At 40.5% G+C, this 24,643-nt stretch overlaps 1 protein-coding gene across 1 annotated transcript in view; it reads left to right on the top strand.

Annotated features, from left to right (window-relative positions):
* Positions 1-24,643, top strand: part of insc (INSC spindle orientation adaptor protein) — a 118,829-nt gene that overhangs the window by 50,565 nt on the left and 43,621 nt on the right. The window contains exons 3-6 of the mRNA XM_079414492.1: positions 267-627; positions 7,846-7,898; positions 7,986-8,109; positions 8,833-8,946. Coding sequence (XP_079270618.1) covers positions 267-627; positions 7,846-7,898; positions 7,986-8,109; positions 8,833-8,946 — 652 coding nt within the window. The remainder of the gene's footprint in view (positions 1-266; positions 628-7,845; positions 7,899-7,985; positions 8,110-8,832; positions 8,947-24,643) is intronic.

The following is a 24,643-nucleotide window of genomic DNA, read 5'->3' as shown; positions in this document are numbered from 1 at the left end:
CAGTCTACTAAGATCCTAATGACTGCTAGTTGACATGTAGTTGCAAAGTTACTTACTGTTAGTAGAATGTCTAAAGTGGACAATCAAAATAAAGTGTTACCGTTACTTTTGATTGAAGACTATGGCATCTCGACAAATCTGAGCACAGTTCGAGACATCAGTCATGAGGCTTCAATCATTAATTACGAGCCCTACAGGCATTAAAGGCTCATGTATGTATAGAAATGTTTGTTGATGACCTGACATTGTTGTGTATGTCCATGCAGCAGGATGCATGCCATACAGGTGGACTCGGTCCAGCGCTGGATGGAAGACTTACGGCACATGACGGAGGTGGAGTGCATGTGCGTTCTGCAGTCTAAACCCATCGGCGTGGATGAAGATGCTCCAGGTGAGCTCATCGTATCGGGGACAGGTGCTGTCGGTGAGCACGTCACTCGTGATAACCTGCAGACGCTGCTGAAGAGGGCTCTGGTGGTCAGCACGGAGCTGGGGAAGATGTTCCAGCGTCTGGAGAAGGGCCGCTGGCAGCGGGTCCACAGCACGGCTGTCAGGGTCAACTGTCATGTGCGCTCGCTCATCCAAGAGTACAGCACGGCCAGAAACGCCCCACCAGAAATGCAGAAGGTACGAAAGGACACATTCAGAAATAAACAACAGATGTGTCTTCAGCAATAACATTTAAAGACATAACTGCATTAATCTTTGATGATATAATTGGTTACACTTTATTTTGATAGTAGACATGCTACTAACTATAAAAGCAACTACATCAACTAAGTCTCATTAGAATATTAGTTGACTGTTAGGATAGGCTTAGGTTTAGTAGAATAAGTTGACATGTGCCTGTAAAGTTACTTGCAAAGTAATCAGTAGACTGTCTGTTGATGTCCTTCAAAATGAAGTGTTAGCAGATATTAAAGGGATAGTTCACCCAAAAATGAAAATTCTGTCATTAACTATACTCACCCTGAAGTCATTCCAAACCTGTAAAACCCTTTGTTCATCTTCAGAACACAAATTAAGATATTTTTGATGAAATCCGAGAGCTCTCTGACCCTCCATTGACAGCAAAGGTACTACTATGCTCAAGTCAAGTCAAGTCAAATCACCTTTATTTATATAGCGCTTTTAACAATACAGATTGTGTCAAAGCACTTAACAGTATCAAATTGGAGGATAGAGTGTCAGTAATGTATAAAAACAAGATTAAACACTAAATTTTCAGTTAAAGCCATTTCGTTATTGAATTCAGAGATGTTATTGTCTAACAATAATAGTATTATGTAGATCGGTATTTTATTATATTTTTAGTTATTTGTTTTATTTTAAGTTTTATTGTATTTTAAGTTTAGGTCTTCACTGGGGATATGTCCCCGGGGCTCATCCAGGTGTCCGGCCTCCGCCGACGATTAGGGCCACATACATCATCTCCCGGCGCCGATCCACCATCGGATCCGGATACGGACTGAGAAACAGAATAAGAAAGAAACAGACAAATATTAGCGTAGATGCCATTCTTCTTATGATGTAACGAGTACATAATGTGTTATGGGGTGCGTCCCCGGTTCCGGTTGATCTAATTAATGCAGCCTAACAATCCTTTAATGGGTTTGAATAATAGAAGTGTAGTAGTGTGTTATGTTTAAGCCAGGTTAAAGAAATGTGTCTTTAATCTAGATTTAAACTGACAGTGTGTCTGCCTCCCGAACAGTGTTAGATAGATTGTTCCAGAGTTTGGGTGTTAAATAGGAAAAGGATCTGCCGCCCGCAGTTGATTTTGATATTCAGAATCAGAATCAGAATCAGAATGAGCTTTATTGGCCAAGTATGTTTACACATACAGGAATTTGTTGTAGTGACAGAAGCTCCACAGTGCAACAGAAAGACAGTAACAGGACAGGACACAGGTAATAAAAACAAAATAACAAGAAATAGCCAATAACCAATGTACAAAGCAGCAAATATATATATATATATATATATATATGTATATATATATAATATAGACAACTATGTATGTACAGGTCAAGTATGTGCAAATTAGAAATGAGACAAATAAAAATAAAATAAGTGAGTGTGGTGAATGGATAATGTATTAGTTGTGTGTTCCACGTTTATTATTGAGTGTTCATGAGATGTATTGACTGAGGGAAGAAACTGTTCCTGTGTCTGGTCGTTCTGGTGCACAGAGCTCTGTAGCGTCGACCAGACGGTAACAGTTCAAAGAGGTTGTGTGCTGGATGTGAGGGGTCCAGAGTGATTTTGCCAGCCCTTTTGCTCACTCTGGATGAGTACAGTTCTTGGAGAGTGGGGAGGGTTGTACCAATGATTCGCTCAGCAGTCCGGACTACCCTCCGTAGTCTTCTGAGGTCAGATTTGGTAGCTGAGCTGAACCAGACAGTTATTGAGGTGCAGAGGATGGATTCGATGATGGCAGAGTAGAACTGTTTCAGTAAGTCCTGTGGCAGGTTGAACTTCCTCAGCTGGCGAAGAAAGTACAACCTCTGCTGGGCCTTCCTGATAATGGAGTCAATGTGAATATCCCACTTCAGGTCCTGAGAGATGGTGGTGCCCAGGAATCTGAATGACTCCACTGCAATCACAGTGCTGTTCATGATGGGGAGTGGGGGGAGTGCAGGGGGGGGTTTCTCCTGAAGTCCACAATTTTATCATCTCCACAGTTTTGAGCATGTTAAGCTCCGGGTTGTTGAGACTGCACCAGACAGCCAGCTCCTTAACCTCCGGTCTGTAAGCAGACCCGTTACCGTCCTGGATGAGGCCGATCAGTGTGGTGTCGTCTGCAAACTTCAGGAGCTTGACAGAGGGGTCTTTAGATGTGCAGTCGTTGGTGTAGAGGGAGAAGAGCAGTGGGGAGAGAACGCAGCCCTGAGGAGCTCCAGTGCTGATGGTACGAGTGCTGGATGTGAATTTACCAAGCTTTACTAACTGCTGTCTGTCTGTCAGGAAGCTGTTGATCCACTGGCAGACGGAGGTGGGGACGGAGAGCTGAGTTAGTTTATTTTGAAGGGTTTCCATGATAATGGTGTTAAAAGCGGAGCTGAAGTCCACAAACAGGATCCTCACATAAGTCCCTGGTCTGTCCAGATGCTGCAGGATTAAGTGCAGTCCCATGTTGACTGCATCATCCACAGACCTGTTTGCTCTGTAGGCAAACTGCAGGGGGTCCAGTAAGGGTCCAGTGATGTCCTTCAGATAAGCCAAAACCAGTCTTTCAAATGATTTCATGGCTACAGATGTTAGAGCCACAGGTCTGTAGTCATTAAGTCCAGTAATTTTGGGTTTCTTTGGGACGGGTAATGGTGGAGCGTTTGAAGCATGAGGGGACTTCACACAGCTCCAGTGATCTGTTGAAGGTCTGTGTGAAGATAGGGGCCAGCTGGTCAGCACATGTTTTTAGGCAGGCTGGTGACACACCGTCTGGACCAGGTGCTTTCCTTCTTTTGTTCTTCCTGAAGACCTGGCACACATCATCTTCGCTGATTTGAATCGTAGATGTGGGGGAGAGAGGGGTTGCTGGAGGTGTTAATGGTTGTGTGAAGAGGTGTTCTGGGGTGTGGGGTGATCGTTCAAAATGACAAAAGAACTCGTTTAAGTCGTCTGCCAGGTGTTGATTCTCCAGAGTGCTGGGGGATGGTGTCTTGTAGCTGGTGATATCCTTCATTCCTATCCACACTGAAGCAGGATCACTGGAAGAGAATTTGTTCCTGAGCTTGTCAGAATAATTCCTCTTTGCCACTCTGATTTCATTTTCCAGTGTGTATTTGGCCTGTTTGTACAAGACTTTATCCCCCTTTCTGTGAGCATCTTCTTTGGCCTGACGGAGCTGTCTGAGTTTGGCTGTGAACCATGGTTTGTCATTGTTGTAGATTAGATGAGTCCTGTTAGGAATGCACATGTCCTCACAGAAACTGATATAAGATGTTACAGTCTCTATGAGCTCATCCAGATCATTTGCAGCAGCTTCAAAAAGGTCCAATCAGTGAGGTCGAAACAGGCTTGTAGATCCCGCTCTGTTTCGTTAGTCCATCTTTTAACAGATCTTAATACAGGCATTGCAGACTTAAGTTTCTGCATGTAGGACGGAATAAGATGAACCAAACCGTGATCAGAGTGTCCTAAAGCTGCTCGTGGAACCGAGTGATATGCGTTCTTTATTGTTGTGTAACAGAGATCCAATATATTACTGTCTCTGGTGGGACATGATGTGCTGTCTGTATTTTGGCAGTTCACGGGAGAGATTTGCTTTATTAAAGTCCCCGAGAATGATTAAAACAAAGTCCGGGTGTGGTTGCTCACTCTCTGTGATCAGATCAGCGAGTTTCTGTAAAGCTGTGCTCACGTGCGCTTGCAGTGGAATGTAGACACTCACGAGAATGAACGAGCAGAACTCCCACGGCGAATAGAACGGCTTGCAGTTAATGAAGAGCATTTCTAGATCTGAACAGCACATCTTCTTTAACACAGTTACATCTGTACACCACCTCTCATTGATGTAAAAGTACGTCCCGCCGGTGCACGATTTCCCCGTTGATTCCGTGTCCCGATCTGCTCTGATCAGCTGATAATTAGGCAGATGAATCGCGCTGTCCGGTATGACGCCATTCAGCCAGGTTTCCGTGAAACACAAAGCAGCAGTTAGAAAAATCCTTGTTTGTCCGGGAGAGCAGAAGGAGTTCGTCCGTTTTGTTGGGTAGAGAGCGGAGATTCGCCAGATGGATGCTAGGCAACGCTGTTCGAAATCCGCGCTGACGAAGTTTCACGAGCGCTCCGGCTCTCTTCCCCCGCCTGCGCGTCCTCCTCAAGCGCTTGACCAGAGCTACGGCTCCCCCAACTACAATGTCCAGCAAAACGTCCGAAAAATCAAAAACCGGTAGAAGATTTTGTGGTGTGTTCTGCCGAATGTTCAGCAGATCATCCCTGGTAAAACTGATCTTATTTGAAAAACAAAAAACAGGAAAAACAAACAAAAACAACACGAACACTGAAGAGCAACGCACAATAGCTGCCATCACCAGCGCCATGTTGGATTCTAGGTATTATCAAACGGCCAGAGTTTTGAGAATGCAGCGGACGTAGAGGACTATAATGTGATAAGACCTTGCTCAAGTACTGAGGAGCTAAGACATTCAGGGCTTTATAAATAGTTAACAAGATTTTAAAATCTATACGATGTTTGATAGGGAGCCAATGCAGTGTTGACAGAACCGGGCTAATATGGTTGTACTTCCTGGTTCTAGTAAGGACTCTAGCTGCTGCATTTTGGACCAACTGTAATTTGTTGATCAAGCGTGCAGAACAACCACCCAATAAAGCATCACAATAGTCTAACCTTGAGGTCATAAACGCATGAATTAGTATTTCTGCATTTGACTTTGAGAGCATAGGTCACAATTTAGATATGTTTTTGAGATGGAAAAACGCACTTTTACAGATGCTAGAAACATGGCTTTCAAATGAAAGATTGCTATCAAACAGCACACCTAGGTTCCTAACTGATGAAGAAGAATTGGCAGAGCAGCCATCAAGTGTTAGATAGTGTTCTAGGTTATTACATATGGGGGTTTTAGGTCTGATAATTAACACCTCTGTTTTTTCATAATTTAGCAGTAAGAAGTTACTCGTCATCCAATTTTTTTATATCGACTGTGCATTCCGTTAGTTTCTCAATTTGGTGTGTTTCACTGGGCTGCGAAGAAATATAGAGCTGAGTATCATCAGCATAACAGTGAAAGCTAACACCATGTCTCCTGATAATATCTCCCAAGGGCAACATGCAAAGCGTAAAAAGTAACGGCCCTAGTACTGAGCCTTGAGGTACTCCGTACTGCACTTGTGATCGATATGATACCTCTTCATTCACTGCTACGAACTGATGCCATTCAGATAAGTACGATTTGAACCATGCTAATGCACTTCCACTAATGCCAACAAAGTGTTCTAGTCTATTTAAAAGAATGTTGTGGTCGATAGTGTCGAACGCAGCGCTAAGATCCAGTAGAACTAATAAAGAGATACAACCACGATCAGATGATAGAAGCAGGTCATTTGTAACTCTAATGAAAGCAGTCTCAGTACTATGATACGGTCTAAATCCTAATTGGAATTCCTCACAAATACTATTTTTCTCTAAGAAGGAATATAATTGCGAGGATACTACCTTTTCTAGTATCTTTGACAGAAAAGGGAGATTTTAGATCAGTTTGTAATTAACTAGATCTTTGGGGTCAAGTTGTGTTTTTTTAATGAGAGGCTTAATAACAGCCAATTTGAAGGTTTTGGGGACATATCCTAATGACAGTGATGAATTAATAATAGCCAAAACAGGATCTATGACTTCTGGAAGCAGCTCTTTGAGTAGATTAGATGGAATAGGGTCTAACGTTGGTTTAGATGATTTAACAAATGTATACAATTCTTCCTCTCCTATAGTAGAGAATGAGTGGAATTGGTCCTCCGGGGATCTATAGTGCACTATCTGACTGTAGCTAACAGCTGCATGGTTACAATTTTATCTCTGATAGAATCGATCTTGGAAGTAAAGTCATTCATAAAGTCATTACTGCTGTGCTCTTGGGAAATGCCAACACCTGTTGATGCTTTATTTTTCGTTAATTTAGTGACTGTATTGAATAAATACCGGGGGTTATGTTTGTTTTCTTCTAGAAGAGACGAAACGTAATCAGATGTAGCAGTTTTTAATGCTTTTCTGTAGGATAGGGTATTTTCCCTCCAGGCTATATGAAATACCTCTAGTTTTGTTTTCCTCCATCAAGGCACATAAATGTAGTAAGGATATCAGTAAAATAGTCCATGTGACCTTAATGTTATGAAGCTACTAGAATACTTTCTAGTATTCACAATGAACCAAGAGAGATGGAGGTTCTACATCAGAACGCGGCTCCTGTGTCAGCAGCATCACACGCATGGGTTGTGAATGCATTGTGATGACTGACATGGAAGAAAAGAAATTGTTGAATGAAGTTGTTATTTTTGTTTTCTTTGCACACAAAAAGTATTCTCGTAGCTTCATAAAGTTACGGTTGAACCACTGATGTCACATTACCTATTGTAACGATGTCCTTGCTTCGTTTCTGTGCCTTAACCGTGGTACGACCCTTGCTGTCTATGGAGGGTCAGAAAGCTTGCTAATTTCATCAAAATATCTTAATTTGTGTTCCGAAGATAAACAAAAGTCTCACAGGTTTGGAACAACATGAGGGTGAGTAATTGGTGACAGAATTTCCATTTTTGAGTGAACCCTTTAAGCAGAGAGTCTACTAGCACTCTAATGACTGCTAGTTGACATGTATAGTACTTGCAAAGTTACTAAGAGATAGTAGAATGCCTAAAGTGAACTTTCAAGTGGGCTAAGTGTCAAAGATATTGAAGGGGTATAGAAGAATTTATGATTCCTAACTGGGTTTCTGCTTGACCATTGTTAGTTATGTCACTATTACTGTTACTCATGCTCAAGAGTTAGTGATTTAAACAAATCCCTGCAGTGTTTGTGCACCAGACACAAATGATTCCTAAAAATCATGTGTGTTGTAGTGTGCTGGTATATTACTAAGCGATCAGATGCACCATTTCAACCTGCTGACCAAAACAAAAACACAGGAGAAAAAAATCCCATAGATGCACTCTGAAAGAGCCATATTTGGCAAAAGATAAGTACTATATTCTAGATGTAATCTATAGTTAAAGATTATTCTCAAAAGACCTTTGTGGTCTGAGATCATGTGGGTTATGTTCAGACCCTGCAAAGTTTTATATTGTAAAGTATTGAATGTTTGATATTCTGTGTGTCATCTCTCGTGGCAGTATGAGAAATCACTGCTGGAGAAGTGCATGGAGCTGAACGTCATTACTGAGAGGTGAAGAACTTTACACCTATTTTCATCACCTTAAAGTTCACATACTGAAGATCAGATCACGTATAACTGACAGTGTTTACTCCACAGGTGTCTTCATACTGAGGATGAATACTTCCTCAAATCTATGAAGGAGGCCATTCACGAGATCCTTACTGATGTCAGTGACTCCTTTAGCCATATGATTGACATGGCACTGGCCAATGAGATACAGGTAGCTTAAATGGATTTGTCTTCACGGATCATTAGATTTACTGACATTTTTGTTTCAGTTATTTCGGCTACAGCTTAAGTATTCATGAATCATCTTTAAATAATACAATATAATACGAAATGATTTCCACATTCATCCTAAAACTGCAGTTCTAATGCTATGAAGTTTAACAGGTGGTCTGATTTTACTCACTGCCACAATGTAAAATTTCTTGCTTTAATAAACTGGCCGGCTTACAACAAAAAAATGTACAACAACAGCAAAACAATTGTCTGTACAGTATTATTTTATGAAGTATAATAAAGGCAAAATAGCCTTCTCTTTGTAAACTAGACTCAAAAGCATTTGATACAAATATTTTAATATGACACTGAGTAAATACGGTTCATAACTATATGTTGCTATATCCATTTTAGCAAACCCAATGATGTATTTTGTATTTTAATTCACACTAACATCTTGCAATATAAAAACTTTGATGTCATTAGTATTAGTAGTAGTAGATAAGCCATTTTATTGTTTTGAAATCTATTGTGAGGTCCATTTTGTAATGTAAATAGATAAAGGTGTCTGAAACTACATTTTACTGACAGCGGTTAGAACATAACGTATAGGTTTTCATTACAATTAAATTGAAACATTAAGTGAAAACTACTCCGGTCTACAGAAATGTGACTTGGTTGATCCATTAGTGACATTTAATTTTATTTTATTTTTTTACAGATTTTGATTCGTCAGATTGAGGATTCTGATAATGTTTTTGCCATCAGTACTGCCATTAGTAACCTGCTGTCTTTAACTCAGGATGGGCCGCAGCTCTGCAGCATCATCGCTAAAGTACGAGAATACACACACACACACACACACACATTTTTATGTCATTAGGATGACTTTCAATAGGCATAATGATTTTATACTGATTATATTTTCCACCCCTTACCCTAATCTTGTGTTGTTGTTTTTTTTTTAATTGTATGATTTATAAGCTTTTTTGGGGCATAATAAAATGCCCCCCCTGTCTTTGTGGTGGCATTTGGTCCTCACAATGTACAGTAGGTTAAAACAAGTACAAACACTGTCCTGCTGTGGTCATGTGATCAGCTCCTTCTGGAATCTGTCATCTTATGTAATGCTTTCACTCCATTGCATTGGTTCACATTTTGTTTCTGTTTCATCAAATTTGCAATAAAATGCAAATTTGTTCCAGCTCTGCCAGATTAGATGGAGATCATATGTGGTTCACATTTGTTTCAGATGGATTCGTGTCCGGGTCATTTCAGGCTACTAACTCAGTTTTCCAAGTCATTTCTTTAGGGATTTTTTGACAGGGTTTATTGAACCAAAGTCTGTTCTTAGTGGCAAAGTTTTCTTAGTGGTAAAGGGCACATATTTTGCAATCACACAAGTTCAAATCTTAGATTTCCGTACATTGGTGTGTCTCTTACAAAGCTTGCTGCAAGTGATGAGTAGCATCCCAGACCTTCTCGCTTTCCCGGAAACCAATGATTCCCCACTGGGACGTTTGATGTTTCCCCATCCCAGGGGAACAGAGGTGGCTGGTAACTTAGCATGCACTGGAATAGTACTAACCTAGTCTCCAGATTTCGACTCAAATTTATGAGAACTGGGGCCAAGAGTTTTGGTGGCTTTGGCAAAAGGTGTGAAGAAAGCGCCTGGTTTCCTGAATCTTTGCCAACAGAGGAGTGGATTGAGAGAAATCTATTGTGAAATGGGTAGGTTTAGTCTGGCAGCAGTGGTGGGCAATCCGGCAGAGCTGGCTCAGTGATGACCCTTTCATCCAGGGTCCACTGGATAGGACTGACAACTAGGGGCAGTCATGGCCTAATGGTTAGAGAGGACTTGTACCCTGAAGGTTGAGGGTTCGAGTCTCAGGTCCAGCAGGAATTGTCGTGGAGGGAGTGAATAAGCAGTGCTCTGTTCCACCCTCAATACCACAACTGAGGTGAGACCCTTCACTGTAAAAAATTATTGTGATTTTAACGGTAAAGGACTGTAAAAAACCTGTTAAATGATTAACAGTAAGTTGAATAACTGTAATAGATCTAACCTTTGTTTTTGAGAAAGTAGCCTTAGAATTGACACTCATAGACTGTGTCTGAAACCACACCCTACACCCTCATTCACTAGTTCCTACATTAGTTCACGATATAGTTAACTATATATACATTAGTTCACAATCACTGAAGGAAAGAACCAGAAACAAGACTACAACTGAAATACAGCCACAGCCTTAAATGAAATCAACTGAAATAAAACAGCAGACAACAACTCCACAAATAGCATCACCAGCTGTTATAACTGTGTTTGTGAAGCATGTTTGTTAGACAAGAACAGCCAAGAGAAATTATTAAGCAGTTTTGAGTAACCGCTGGTCATCATCAATTAATAACCTGATTCTCTGATCTCAGCTAGTGTCAACCAACACGGTGGTTTATAATTGATTTCATATTTATGGAAGTAAAATTACCCTACAAAACGATGTCTAACTATTATGAAAGAATTTAAAACATGTTGTGCTTAAAGCATTAGACAAACACAGACATCTAGAATCAGCACATGAACCTCAACAATGGTGACTATTAATAATAATAAAAAAACTATTCATGCCGCAAAGCATGCTGGGTGCCAGTACAAAACGCCCAGCATGCATTGCGGCATGAATAAATTATACAGCTGAAAGTTCTTACTATTTTCTTTATTTGCTTTTATTTTGGTGTTGTTTTGGTTGTGACTTTTCACTAGACTGTTTTGTGATGTTCAGAGGTGAACTGATTTTTTTATTTGTTATACATTTTTGATTGTCACCAGTTTGGAGATTCATACGCTGATTGTTGATGTCTGTGTGTGTTTCAGGTCTGCCATTAGTGATGGGAAGTTTGGATCATTTTACCGACTTGGACCTTTGAGTCTTGTTCAGCTAAATGAATGACTCTTTTTTCGAGTTGTTTCGTTCATTTTATTTAAATATAATTCAAATGATAGCTGTTACTATCCAAACACATCTGCTACTTATGCAAACGTTTATCACACTACAAGCAATACAAAACTATGCTATAAGAAACAGAAAATATTACTTAATTGTTTACCTGGGTCTTTAGTCTATGATTAGTGCACCACCTCTTATCTGACAAGTGTTCGGGTTTGAGTCGTTCGTTCATCACGTGACAGCCCCATACGCTTAACCAATGCAGCGTGAGCCGGAAAGAGAATTGATTAGGTCTTCTATATCGAGTCTCGGGTTTGAGTCGTTCGTTCATCACGTGACAGCCCCATACGCTTAACCAATGCAGCCTGAGCCGGAAAGAGAATTGATTAGTTCTTCTATATCGAGTCTCGGGTTTGAGTCGTTCGTTCATCACGTGACAGCCCCATACGCTTAACCAATGCAGCCTGAGCCGGAAAGAGAATTGATTAGTTCTTCTATATCGAGTCTCGGGTTTGAGTCGTTCGTTCATCACGTGACAGCCCCATACGCTTAACCAATGCAGCCTGAGCCGGAAAGAGAATTGATTAGGTCTTGGTCGAGTCTCGGGTTTGAGTCGTTCGTTCTTTTGTCACGTGACCACTTGCCGGATCAGTACATATCAAATAGGCTACCATAAAGTAAAACTGTATTTTTTGTATGTTGGATCATATTTAAGAATTATCATAAAATTATCAAAATATGTGTAATAAGCATTTTCCTAGAAATAAAAATGGTCTGTTAATTTTTTGGAATGCAAACATGCCTTAAAGCATGTTCTAAAATATAGCCACAGTGTTATTTTAAAGCTTATTTATTTTTTATTTATTTAAAAAAGGCATAGCTTGTTGTGCTAATATATATATATATATATATATATAAATCTTTTTTTTTTTCCTTTTTTTTTTCATTGTTTAAATTCATTTGGGATTAGTTATTCTCTTAGCTAGAAAGCTTTTTTTGGCACAAAAGTGTTATTTATTTTAAAGTTTATTTATTTTATTTATTATTAAAAAAAAGCCTAGCTTGTTGTGCAGTATTTTGTTTGAGTTTTTTAAGGCTCTGTGGCTTTAGTATATTTTAATTTTCTTGTATTTTTTATTTAAATAGTTTAAATTCATTTTGGAATAGTTATCTTCTTTGCTATAGCTTTTTCTGGCACAAAAATAAACAATAAAAAACAATTCAGGAGTGTGTACAGAGTGTTAATGTCTAAAGTGTCATATGTTACAAAAGTATAGTAAGTAACACTATAGTCCAATCTAAAGGGTTAACTCAAAAGACATAAATACAACAAGGTATTGTATTTTATGAAGATTAGACTAAAAAAATAAAAATAAAAACAAAGCATAACAAATCAAGTCAGCTTTATTGTCAATTCTTCCACATGTACAGTACATACATACAGAGAACTGAAATTGTGTTACTCTCAGACCCTTGGTGCATACAGTTAACATTTAAGACACTGACAGTAGACGTTCAAATACAGATAAATACAGTTTAAACATATGTACATACAACTATACAGATATACAAATGAGGACGTTTGTAGAAAAATAAAAAAAGAGATAAAGTGGCATAAGGCACATGGCAGAATAGATAGAGTGCAAACCAGTTAAATAAAACAAAACTGTGCAGATATATGTGTAGTGCAAGAAGAGGTTAACCAACTCGTTATTATCTTTTTTTACCACATGGTGTTATGGAAAAGAACCATGTGACAGAAATTAAAAGCAATAATTTGAGACCAGAAAAGCATCACATAACTGTAAGAGTAAATAATAATACTAATAATTCTAATAATAATAATAATGACTATGCACCCGTTTGTAAGGAAGGTTGTAAATTAACTAATTTCTCTGTCCAAAACTGTCACGTCACGTGACAAAAGAACGAACGACTCAAACCCGAGACTCGATATAGAAGACCTAATCAATTCTCTTTCCGGCTCAGGCTGCATTGGTTAAGCGTATGGGGCTGTCACGTGATGAACGAACGACTCAAACCCGAGACTCGATATAGAAGACCTAATCAATTCTCTTTCCGGCTCAGGCTGCATTGGTTAAGCGTATGGGGCTGTCACGTGATGAACGAACGACTCAAACCCGAGACTCGATATAGAAGAACTAATCAATTCTCTTTCCGGCTCAGGCTGCATTGGTTAAGCGTATGGGGCTGTCACGTGATGAACGAACGACTCAAACCTGAGACTCGATATAGAAGAACTAATCAATTCTCTTTCCGGCTCAGGCTGCATTGGTTAAGCGTATGGGGCTGTCACGTGATGAACGAACGACTCAAACCTGAGACTCGATATAGAAGACCTAATCAATTCTCTTTCCGGCTCAGGCTGCATTGGTTAAGCGTATGGGGCTGTCACGTGATGAACGAACGACTCAAACCTGAGACTCGATAGAAGAACTAATCAATTATCTTTCCGGCTCAGGCTGCATTGGTTAAGCGTATGGGGCTGTCACGTGATGAACGAACGACTCAAACCCGAGAATGCTGTGCAATGCGCATGCGCGACTGAACGAATCACTCCCGGAGACGACTCGTTCTTCTCGAGTCACATTAAAGATTCGTTCAAAATGAACGAATCGTTCAAGAACGACCCATCACTATCTGCCATAGCTTTTTACACTTATTTGTGCATATTGTTCTTAAAACCATTTCATTACATTTGATTGCTGTAATATCAGTGGTGCAATTTAAGTGCATTAAAATAATCACATGTTTAATAACAGATTAAACATGGGTAAGATCAGCGAATTAGACCTGGGGGCTGTTCCATAAACCAAGATTAGAGTATAAGCCAGGCTTATTTCGGTTAGTCAGGCTTATTTTTGGTAGATTCGGTTTCATAAATCAAACTTAAAAAAGTTCAAACTCAGTTACCCCGGCAACTTATGCTGGCAAACTAACCTGGTCCGGAGCAGGCTAACTGTCAGGCTAAGCTGAGCTCCTCTAACTCTGACCAATAGGAACGCATCCATATTACCACTGACTCTCTCACATACAGTCAGTTTAATTTATTATCGGTCCAAAAATAAAAGTATACAGAAAATACACCTTAAATAATCAAATAAATAAAAAATAGGCTACAACCAACTGTATTTAATGTATTGTGCCCAAAATGTAGGCGAATGACATTTTAACATAGTTAAATCAGAAGTTGATCAGAAGTTTCTAGCCATGCAGCCTTTCTCTCTGAATTTATGACAGCTGTACCTTTTATGGTTATTAGAACATTAAAACATTACAATCTAAAATGTCTCTTTAAAGCATTAAAGCATAAAAACACAATCAAAAGTTAAAATCACTGAATTAAAAATGTAAATTTATAATAGAAATCAGAGTACATTTTAACTGATAAGAGGAACACACATTTAACTCATTTGAGCTAGTGATTAACAGTTGCTGCTATCATAAAATACACTTATATGTAGTAAAATTCTATGTGTCACATTTAATGTCCAACAACAAATATTTTAGCAGAATGTATATTTTATTCAGAATCCTTGCGCTAGAATTCTATTCTGCTCTGTCTGTGTAGCGCGCATGTGCGCCGCAGCGCTCGTTCTCTCGCATAAGCCTCGCTCTCTCCTGACAGCTAAATGGATATATTTGCATGGCTTTCTGACATTTACAGATGTAAAAAATATACCTGTGACGTATCAGTTATGCACTGAGGAAAACACAAACAGCACAAATATTCGCTGTTTGCTATGGTGGATCGATTTGATCCATGATCGACATTAAGGGCTGCTTCAGAATAAGCGTGTACGTCACATTATCCTGACTCACTGAACCTGGATAGCATTAGTCAGATTGCGTGAACTTGAATTGCCGTTTATGGAACCGCTTTAGTCCCGATTGATTTGTTAGGTTATTTCAAGTCAGGTTTTGGACTTTAATCCCCGCTTTTCTTAGCGTCTTTTATGGAACAGCCCCCAGATGGTTTCAATCATGATGGTTTGGACATCACATATATCAGTCTCATCTGATCATAGATTATTTTTGGTTTTAAAAACTGTACTTAATAAACACAGTAACTTAAAACTGCCAAATAAAATGTTAGCAAGTCAAGGTTCAAGAGCCCAACTAAAGCTACCACTGATCGCCAATATGGTGACTTCATAACACCTAAAAGAGCTTTTGTACACATATGACAGAAATAAAGTCAAAGGAATTTGTAATAAGAAGCTGGTGATGCTGTTTGTGGAGTTGTTTAATAACTCTCTTCTGAGATCTTGAGAGATTTAATGTGTTTTATTTCAGTTGATTTAATCTTTGGCTTTGGCCAAACTTCCAGTAAGTTTTGTTTCTCTGCTCTTGTTTCTCTTTCCTTCTGTGATTCTACTTGTTAACAGCAGGGGGCTGTTCCATAAACCAAGATTAGAGTATAAGCCAGGTTTATTTCGGTTAGTCAGGCTTATTTTTGGTAGATTCGGTTTCATAAATCAAACTTAAAAAAGTTCAAACTCAGTTACCCCGGCAACTTATGCTGGCAAACTAACCTGGGGGCTGTTCCATAAAAGACGCTAAGAAAAGCGGGGATTAAAGTCCAAAACCTGACTTGAAATAACCTAACAAATCAATCGGGACTAAAGCGGTTCCATAAACGACAATTCAAGGTCACGCAATCTGACTAATGCTATCCAGGTTCAGTGAGTCAGGATAATGTGACGTACACGCTTATTCTGAAGCAGCCCTTAATGTCGATCATGGATCAAATCGATCCACCATAACAAACAGCGAATATTTGTGCTGTTTAACGCATTGTGTTTTCCTCAGTGCATAACTGATACGTCACAGGTATATTTTTTACATCTGTAAATGTCAGAAAGCCATGCAAATATATCCATTTAGCTGTCAGGAGTGGGCGAGGCTTATGCGAGAGAACGAGCGCTGCGGCGCACATGCGCGCTACACAGACGGAGCAGAATAGAATACTAGCGCAAGGATTCTGAATAAAATATACATTCTGCTAAAATATTTGTTGTTGGACATTAAATGTGACACATAGAATTTTACTACATATAAGTGTATTTTTATGATAGCAGCAACTGTTAATCACTAGCTCAAATGAGTTAAATGTGTGTTCCTCTTATCAGTTAAAATGTACTCTGATTTCTATTATAAATTTAATTTTTTAATTCAGTAATTTTAACTTTTGATTGTGTTTTTATGCTTTAATGCTTTAAAGAGACATTTTAGATTGTAATGTTTTAATGTTCTAATAACCATAAAAGGTACAGCTGTCATAAATTCAGAGAGAAAGGCTGCATGGCTAGAAACTTCTGATCAACTTCTGATTTAACTATGTTAAAATGTCATTCGCCTACATTTTAGGCACAATACATTAAATACAGTTGGTTGTAGCCTATTTTTTATTTATTTGATTATTTAAGGTGTATTTTCTGTATACTTTTATTTTTGGACCGATAATAAATTAAACTGACTGTATGTGAGAGAGTCAGTGGTAATATGGATGCGTTCCTATTGGTCAGTGTTAGAGGAGCTCAGCTTAGCCTGACAGTTAGCCTGCTCCGGACCAGGTTAGTTTTCCAGCATAAGTTGCCGGGGTAACTGAGTTTGAACTTTTTTAAGTTTGATTTATGAAACCGAATCTACCAAAAATAAGCCTGACTAACCGAAATAAGCCTGGCTTATACTCTAATCTTGGTTTATGGAACAGCCCCCTGGATAGCATTAGTCAGATTGCGTGAACTTGAATTGTCGTTTATGGAACCGCTTTAGTCCCGATTGATTTGTTAGGTTATTTCAAGTCAGGTTTTGGACTTTAATCCCCGCTTTTCTTAGCGTCTTTTATGGAACAGCCCCCAGGTGTTCATCACTAAAGCTCAATCCTCATTTAATTAGTCACTTCATTCTCTCGTTAACTTCAGTGTTACTTCAGCACTCTGTAGTGTGGACATATAAGTGCTCTTTAAAACCGAGGATTTTGCTGTGGGATTAAAGGGGTTAAATGTGTGAGATGGAAAAAAAATATACACAAACGTAATTTTAACAGAAATACACCGTAAATTAAAAAAACAGTAGATTACTGGTAACCACAGCTGCTGGTATTTCACCGTAAAATCAAGAAAAAACCCCCAGCAAAATACATTGTGGGTCACAATGTGGGTTACCATTGTGATGGAGAGTAGAGCCTGTGTTTAAGTCAATGACGGACAGAGAAACGTTGATGTTATGATGCATGTTGCTTTATTTAAAGGCAGTAACTGTGTAGTTACTGTTACATTGAGGATCTCATCCTTAATTTCAATCATACGTGTATGTGTGTTGTTGTTATCTGCAAGGAGTTTGAGTTGAATTTATGTTTTAATGATTTTGCGTAAATCAGTAGGTTTTTCTTCATGTACTTAAACAAAACAGTTCTCAATATTCTTTTGCTCACTTTACTTGAACATTATAAATATTAGTTTATGAGCAAATGGCAGTTGGACAATTTAAGTGCAGTCGGTTTCTGCAAGTAAAATGAGTTAACTGAAAAGTGTGTATATTAATGTAATGAGGGTGAAGCTGAGGCTGTGTAAGAATCCATTTGCAGAAGTTTAAGTGAAGTGAAGTGACATACTGCCAAGTATGGTGACCCATACTCGGAATTTGTGCTCTGCATTTAACCCATCCATCGTGCACATACACAGCAGTGAACACACACACTGTGAACACACACACCCGGAGCAGTGGGCAGCCATTTATGCTGCGGCGCCCGGGAAGCAGTTGGGGGTTCGGTGCCTTGCTCAAGGGCACCTCAGTCGTGGTATTGAGGGTGGAGAGAGCGCTGGACATTCACTCCCCCCACCTACAATCCCTGCCGGCCCGAGACTCGAACCCGCAACCTTTGGATTACGAGTCCGACTCTCTAACCATTAGGTCACGACTTCCCAAATGAGCAACAATTCAACAATCCAAATCGTGAGGCAAAAATCAGAGTCGTGGTCACAGGCAAAGAAGTCGAAATCACAGTATTCAGTCCAATCAGCAAACAAACAAGAGGGTAATCCACAAGGCAAAAATCCAGGCGTATTCGGGCAAGGGCTCCCTCTGCTGGCGTGGCGTTACAGAATCCCCCCCCCCTAAGAGTGCCACCTGGCGCTCGACGAAGGCGTCCCCGTGGTCGTGGTGCTGGACGATCGGGTCTGGCTCAATGAAAGTCTTTGATGAGTGAAGGATCCAGGATGTTGTGGGCAGCTACCTATGATCTCTCCTCAGATCCATAGCCCTCCCAGTCCACCAGATATTGGAGCTGACCCCCTCGACGTCTTGAGTCCAGCAACTCATTCACCTTGTATGCTGATGATCCGTCTATATGTGGTTCTTGGTTCTCAGCATTAGGGTCAGCATTCGGGTGGACCGGTTTGAGGAGTGAGACGTGAAAGGAGGGAGCGACCCGATACTTAGTAGGAAGCTCAAGCTAGTACGTAACCTCATTAATTTGTTTAATTATTTTAAATGGGCCAACATACCTGGGGCTGAGCTTCCTGCTCGGTAACCGCAGTTTGAGGTCCCTCGTAGAAAGCCAGACCCTTTGTTCTGGTTGGTAGGGAGGGTGTGGGCGACGACGTCTGTTGGCCTGGAACTCTTGTGTTCTGACGGCTCTCTGTAGACGGACATGGGCACTGTCCCACACCCTCTCACTGCGCCTGATCCAGTCATTGACTGTGGGAACTTTTGAGGGTTCACCTGACCACGGGAACAAGTGGGGTTGATAACCCAAGATGCACTGGAAAGAGGTCATGCCAGTGGAGGAATGAGTTAGGGAATTTTGGGCATACTCAGTCCATGGAAGGAATTCGGCCCACCGGTTCCGTTCACAACTGCAATAAGTTCTGAGATACCTGCCGATCTCCTGGTTCAACCTTTCCACTTGGCCATTTGACTGTGGATGGTATCCTGATGTGAGGCGTACATTGATGTCTAATTGCTTGCAGAAGGCTCTCCAAACCTGAGAGGTAAATTGGGTTCCTCTGTCAGACACAATATCCTCAGGTAAACCATAGACTCTGAAAACATGGTGGAATAGGGCTTGAGCCGTTTCCATGGCTGTGGGGAGACTTTTGAGAGGGATCAAGCGACAGGCTTTAGAGAAGCGATCAATAATTACTAGTATGCTGGTGAAACCATTGGAGAGTGGCAGGTCTGTGACAAAGTCTATGGACAAGTGAGACCAAGGATGTTGAGGAATTGGTAACGGTTGGAGGAGACCAGAAGGTAGTTCCTTGGGGGTATTGGATTGAGCGCAAGTTTGGCAGGACTTGACATAGGTTACCACGTCCTTGGTCATCGATGGCCACCAGAAGGAGTTCTGTAATAGACGGAGAGTGCGTGAAATTCTAGGATGTCCTGAGCTCAGAGATGTGTGAACCCATTGCATGACTTGGAGATGTAAGCCTTGAGGCACAAAGTGTTTATTTGGGGGACAGTTGTCTGGTGGTGGTTCTTGCTGATGGGCTCGTTGGATCTCTTCCATAATGTCCCAGGTTACTGGAGCAATGATAACAGATGGTTGAAGAATAGATTCAGGTGGGACATTGTCTGTTGTGCGATCGTGACATCTGGACAGATCATCAGCCTTACTGTTCTTGCTGCCAGGTCTGTAGGTGACGGTAAACTGGAAACAGGTGAAGAATAACGACCAACGGGCTTGACGTGGATTCAAGCGTTTGGCACTCTTGATGTATTCTAGATTTTTATGGCCGGTGATAACTTGGAACGGATGGACTGCTCCCTCAAGCCAATGCCTCCATTCTTCTATCGCTGCCTTCATAGATAAAAGTTCTTTATTGCCTACATCATAGTTGCGCTCAGCAGAAGTCAATTTTCTGGAGAAGAATGCGCAAGGGTAGAGTTTACCTGGTTGACCATGACACTGTGAAAGAACGGCTCCAATCCCGCAATCAGACGCATCTACTTCTAAGACGAAGGGAAGGTTGGGATCAGGATGCTTGAGAATTGGGGCTGTGGTAAAACTGTTCTTGAGTTTTGTGAAGGCTTGGGTAGCTTATTCAGTCCATCTGAGTTTTGATGGTTTGCCTTTTAACAGTGATGTTAGGGGGATTGCTATCAGACTGTAGTTACGAATGAAGCGTCTGTAGAAGTTTGCAAAGCTGAGAAATCTCTGAAGTTCTTTTACTGTAGTGGGTTGAGGCCAGTCTGTGACTGCTTTGACCTTAGAGTCATCCATTTCGACACCTTGATGACTGATGTTGTACCCAAGGAAGGATGTTTGCTTGACATGAAACTCGCATTTCTCAGCCTTGATATATAGCTGGTTATTCAGCAGGCAGGAAAGTACTGTCTTGACATGTTGGATATGTTCAGGTTCAGACTTGGAGTAAATTAAGATGTCGTCAATGTACGCCACAACACACTGGTTCAGTAGATCTCGGAAGATTTCATTGATGAAAGACTGGAAGACGGCTGGGGCGTTAGCAAGTCCATACGGCATGACCAGGTACTCATAGTGCCCCCTAGTGGTGAGAAAGGCAGTCTTCCATTCATCACCCTCACGAATTCTGATCAGGTTGTATGCACTTCTGAGGTCAAGCTTAGTATAGATCCTGGCCTCACGTAGTTGTTCCAGTGCTGAAGGAACCAATGGAAGGGGGTAGCGGAACTTGACAGTCACGTTATTTAAACCTCTGTAATCTATGCACGGCCGTAAACCTCCATCTTTCTTTTCCACAAAGAAAAATCCTGCGGCAGCTGGTGAAGTGGAGGAACGGATAAATCCAGAGTTCATGGCTTCTTCTATGTAGTCTTCCATGGCTTGGGTCTCGTTGCGTGACAGAGGGTAGACTTTGCTTTTAGGAGGCATGGCATTGGGTAACAAGTCAATAGCGCAGTCCCATGGTCGATGAGGTGGTAACTGTGTGGCCTTGGTTTTACTAAAAACTTCACTAAATTCATCATAGCAGGAAGGTATCTTAGTGGTTTGAGTAGTGTTAGGGCTTTCGATGCTTGTCATCAAACAGGGGTTGATGATGGCTGTTTGCATGCAATGGGTTTGGCAGAATCTAGATCAATGGCAGAGGTGGAAAGTCCAGGAGCCAAAGAGTAAAAGTCCTGCCATATTTTTGTTCCACCCATGAGCAGCTGATTTCACCAGAGGAGGAACCAAGTCATTCATTTCAAGTCACAAGCAAGTCTCGTCAAATCCCAAGTCCTCAAAGAGTTAAAGTTAATGATATAATTAAGTGACTAATTAAATGATGATTGAGCATTAGTAATGAACACCTGATGTTAACAATCAACATCACTGAAGAAAAGAGAAACACAAGAACTACAACTGACTTCAGCCACAGCCTTGGATGAAATCAACTGGAAGAAAAAAGCAAAAAAAAAAAAACAACACAAAACAAAACATTGCCACCATAATTGTGGTCAGTGTTTACTTTAGTTGGGCTCTTGAGCCTTTAGCAATTTAAAAAAATTACTTCTAAGCAGTTGCAATGTTTTTTTCACAGCGAACATTTGTGCAATGCTATATTAAACCTTGAAGCAGCAGATTATTCTATGCTGTTGATGAATGAACATTCTCTCTGGTTTTAGGTTTTATTTCTTTGGTTTAGTAAATACATCTGCTTGTTGAAGAAAGAAAAAAACTGTTAAGCAAATGCCACAATGCTTCAATATTGAGGAAAAAAAATCCTGTTTAGAATTAGGCATTTAGACGAACGTTTATCATATGATCCTCAACAGTGGTGACAATAATTAATCATACTGCATTGCTGCATAAAGCATTTTGTTGATTGCCACATTGTTGAGATTCATATGCTGGTTATTGATGTCTGTGTGTGTCTGTAAAGTTTAGGAATTTTTTTATATGCGTTACATAGGTTTAAAATGAATTCACCATAACTGTTAGAGAAACGCTTTGCTTGCATGCTGTGGTGCCACAGGGTTGATTATGCAAAACCTAAACATATAAACAAAATTAAGAAACGAATGTTATTTTGGATAAAAATCAAACCAGCTTCTGGTGATTACCTGATCACTGTAGAGCACTGACTTCTCTGCTTTACAACACCACATGCAATGCTACAGAGAGAGTTCTAAAATAGGAAGTCAAGGGTAAATAGCCCAACTAAAGCTAACACTGATCTCCATGATGTTGGCATCATTTTAACCAACAGGAATTTTACTCTTTGGCCCCTGGACTTTCCACCTCTGATAAATGGGTTAGTTCACTATGATGCCAGGACAGAACTGGGTCATGAATAGACAACCAGGGGTAGCCAAGGATAATTTCATGTCTGGGGGAGTCAATAACGTAGAAGGAGATGGTCTCTTGATGGAATAGTCCAACAAATAGTTGAAGTGGTTGGGTTTGGTGGTTGATGCCATCTCTTATGAGGGTGTTGTTAACAGCAGTGATCTTGATGGATGGAACACAGGGTTGAGTGGGAATGTTGAATTTGCTAACGATGTCCTTGTGGCTGAGGTTCAGGGCAGCTCCAGAATAAATCAGTGCTGTTAAATCAATGAAAGTACTTTCAGTAGATATCCGAACAGGAAAAGTCAATGATTTGGTAGGGAGGAAAGAAAATTGTTCAACACTCACCCGGGTAGTAATCTTGGTGTTTCTCCGGGCTTTGTGTGGACATGCTATGCTGTGATGGCCTATTTCACCACAGTAGTAGCACAGATTGAGTTGGCATCATCGAGTTCTCTCCTCTTCAGTGAGTCTCGAGAACCCCAGTTGCATGGGCTCCTGGCTAGGCATTTGAGGAACATGGCAGAGTTGGTGTGTGACTGGAGCGCTGACCTGTGATTGCTGGACAATTTCTCTCTTGGGAGCATTCCTCATAAGGTTATCGATCTTAATAGCAAGAGTTATATATTCAGTAAATGAACAGTTTTCACCCTTGCAAGCCAGTTCAGTTTGTAGGTCGAGGTTCAAACTTTGTCAAAATACAGCCTTTAACGAGATGTCATTCCATCCACTTTGAGCAGCGAGCGTTCTAAAGTCGATAGCGTAATCTGCAGAGGTGCGGTTACCTTGAGACATATGAAGCAATTGTGTAGATATATCCTTGCCCCCAGCGGGATATTCAAACACATCATGTAACTGTTCAACAAAATACTCATAAGAGGGACGAAACAAACGATCTGTCTCCCAGATCGCTGAAGCCCAATCGATCGTTTTACCAGAAAGCAGTGACATTAGGAAAGCATTTCTTTTCATCTGAGTAAAACTTTTCTTCCTGGTTATCAAAAAAAAATCTCCACTTGACAAATAAAGCCCCGGCATTGCTCAGCTGAGCCATCAAATTTCTCTGGCATAGCCAGTCTTACCGTCTGTGGTGTGGGAGGAGGAAGCGATCGAATGTAATGGGTCAGATGCTAATTTGCAGACTGAAGCTTGTTGAGCTGTTCTTGGTAACCCTTGAGCACTTCACTTTGATAAGCAAAAGCCGCTTGAAGCTGGGAAACTTCCGCTGGATTCATAGAAGGCAAAGTATTCTGTAATGAGGGTGAAGCTGAGGCTGTGTTAGAATCCATTTGCAGAAGTTTAATGAGGAACAATTCAACAATCCAAATCGTGAGGCAAAAATCAGAGTCGTGGTCACAGGAAAAGAAGTCGAAATCACAGTATTCAGTCCAATCGGCAAACAAACAAGAGGGTAATCCACAAGGCAAAAATCCAGAGAAACAGGCGATAAATCATACACGTAGCAAACAAAATAAGACAATGGAAACGCTCGGTAAGGCAGTGAAACTGGCAATACTTCGCAAGGTCTGTTTGGCCTGACCTTGCTTGAATGACAGGAAGTGATCACAGAAGCAGCAGAGGGAGTGGTACCAGTCAGTACTTGGGCGAGGGCTCCCTCTGCTGGCATGGCGTTACAATTAACATTGTATCAGTTAATGAAATACGGTTTTTCACTGTAAATTTAAACAGTTCTGTAAATCCTAAAATGTTGCTACCGTATTTTTCATGGTAAAGTTCTGGCAACCACACCTGCCGGTACTTTACCGTAAATTTAACAGATTTTTTTTACAGTGTTGAGCAAGGCACCGAACCCCCAACTACTCCCCGGAGTTCATGTTAGTACTCCATTAGTATACTAGTCTCCCATCTGGCAGTGCAGTTCTGACACTAGTGTGCTCTGGAGCAGTTTTTATTTAACTCTGATGATAGTGATGGTGCAGCCTCATGTCCATTAGTTGTCTGATAAGGTTGTACTGGTGTGTGTTTCTAATCAGATCAATACTGTCCCTTGCCGTTAGTGTGCTGCATTGATCACAGTGGCAGTCTTGTTTTCTGGCTCTCTGCCTTGGCTACATTACCCTTTTGTTAGAGAAATGACTACCGGTTGTTTACCACCGGTATCTGAATTCATCTTTCACTTCCATCTGTCAGCGCATTTGCTTCACGCTTTCTGTTTAATCTCCACTCATTCTTCTAGTTTTAGTTCATGATTTTGGGTTCACGATTCAAATATTGAACATCACAGTTCAAAAACAGAGAAAAACTTAATTCACCAGCATAGTGTTTATAGTCCACAATATTATCAT

Source organism: Barbus barbus (genome assembly GCF_936440315.1).
Source record: "Barbus barbus genome assembly, chromosome: 50".
Lineage (NCBI taxonomy): Eukaryota > Metazoa > Chordata > Actinopteri > Cypriniformes > Cyprinidae > Barbus > Barbus barbus.
The sequence above is the reverse complement of the archived record's forward strand: the minus strand, read 5'-3'. Positions and strand labels throughout refer to the sequence as shown.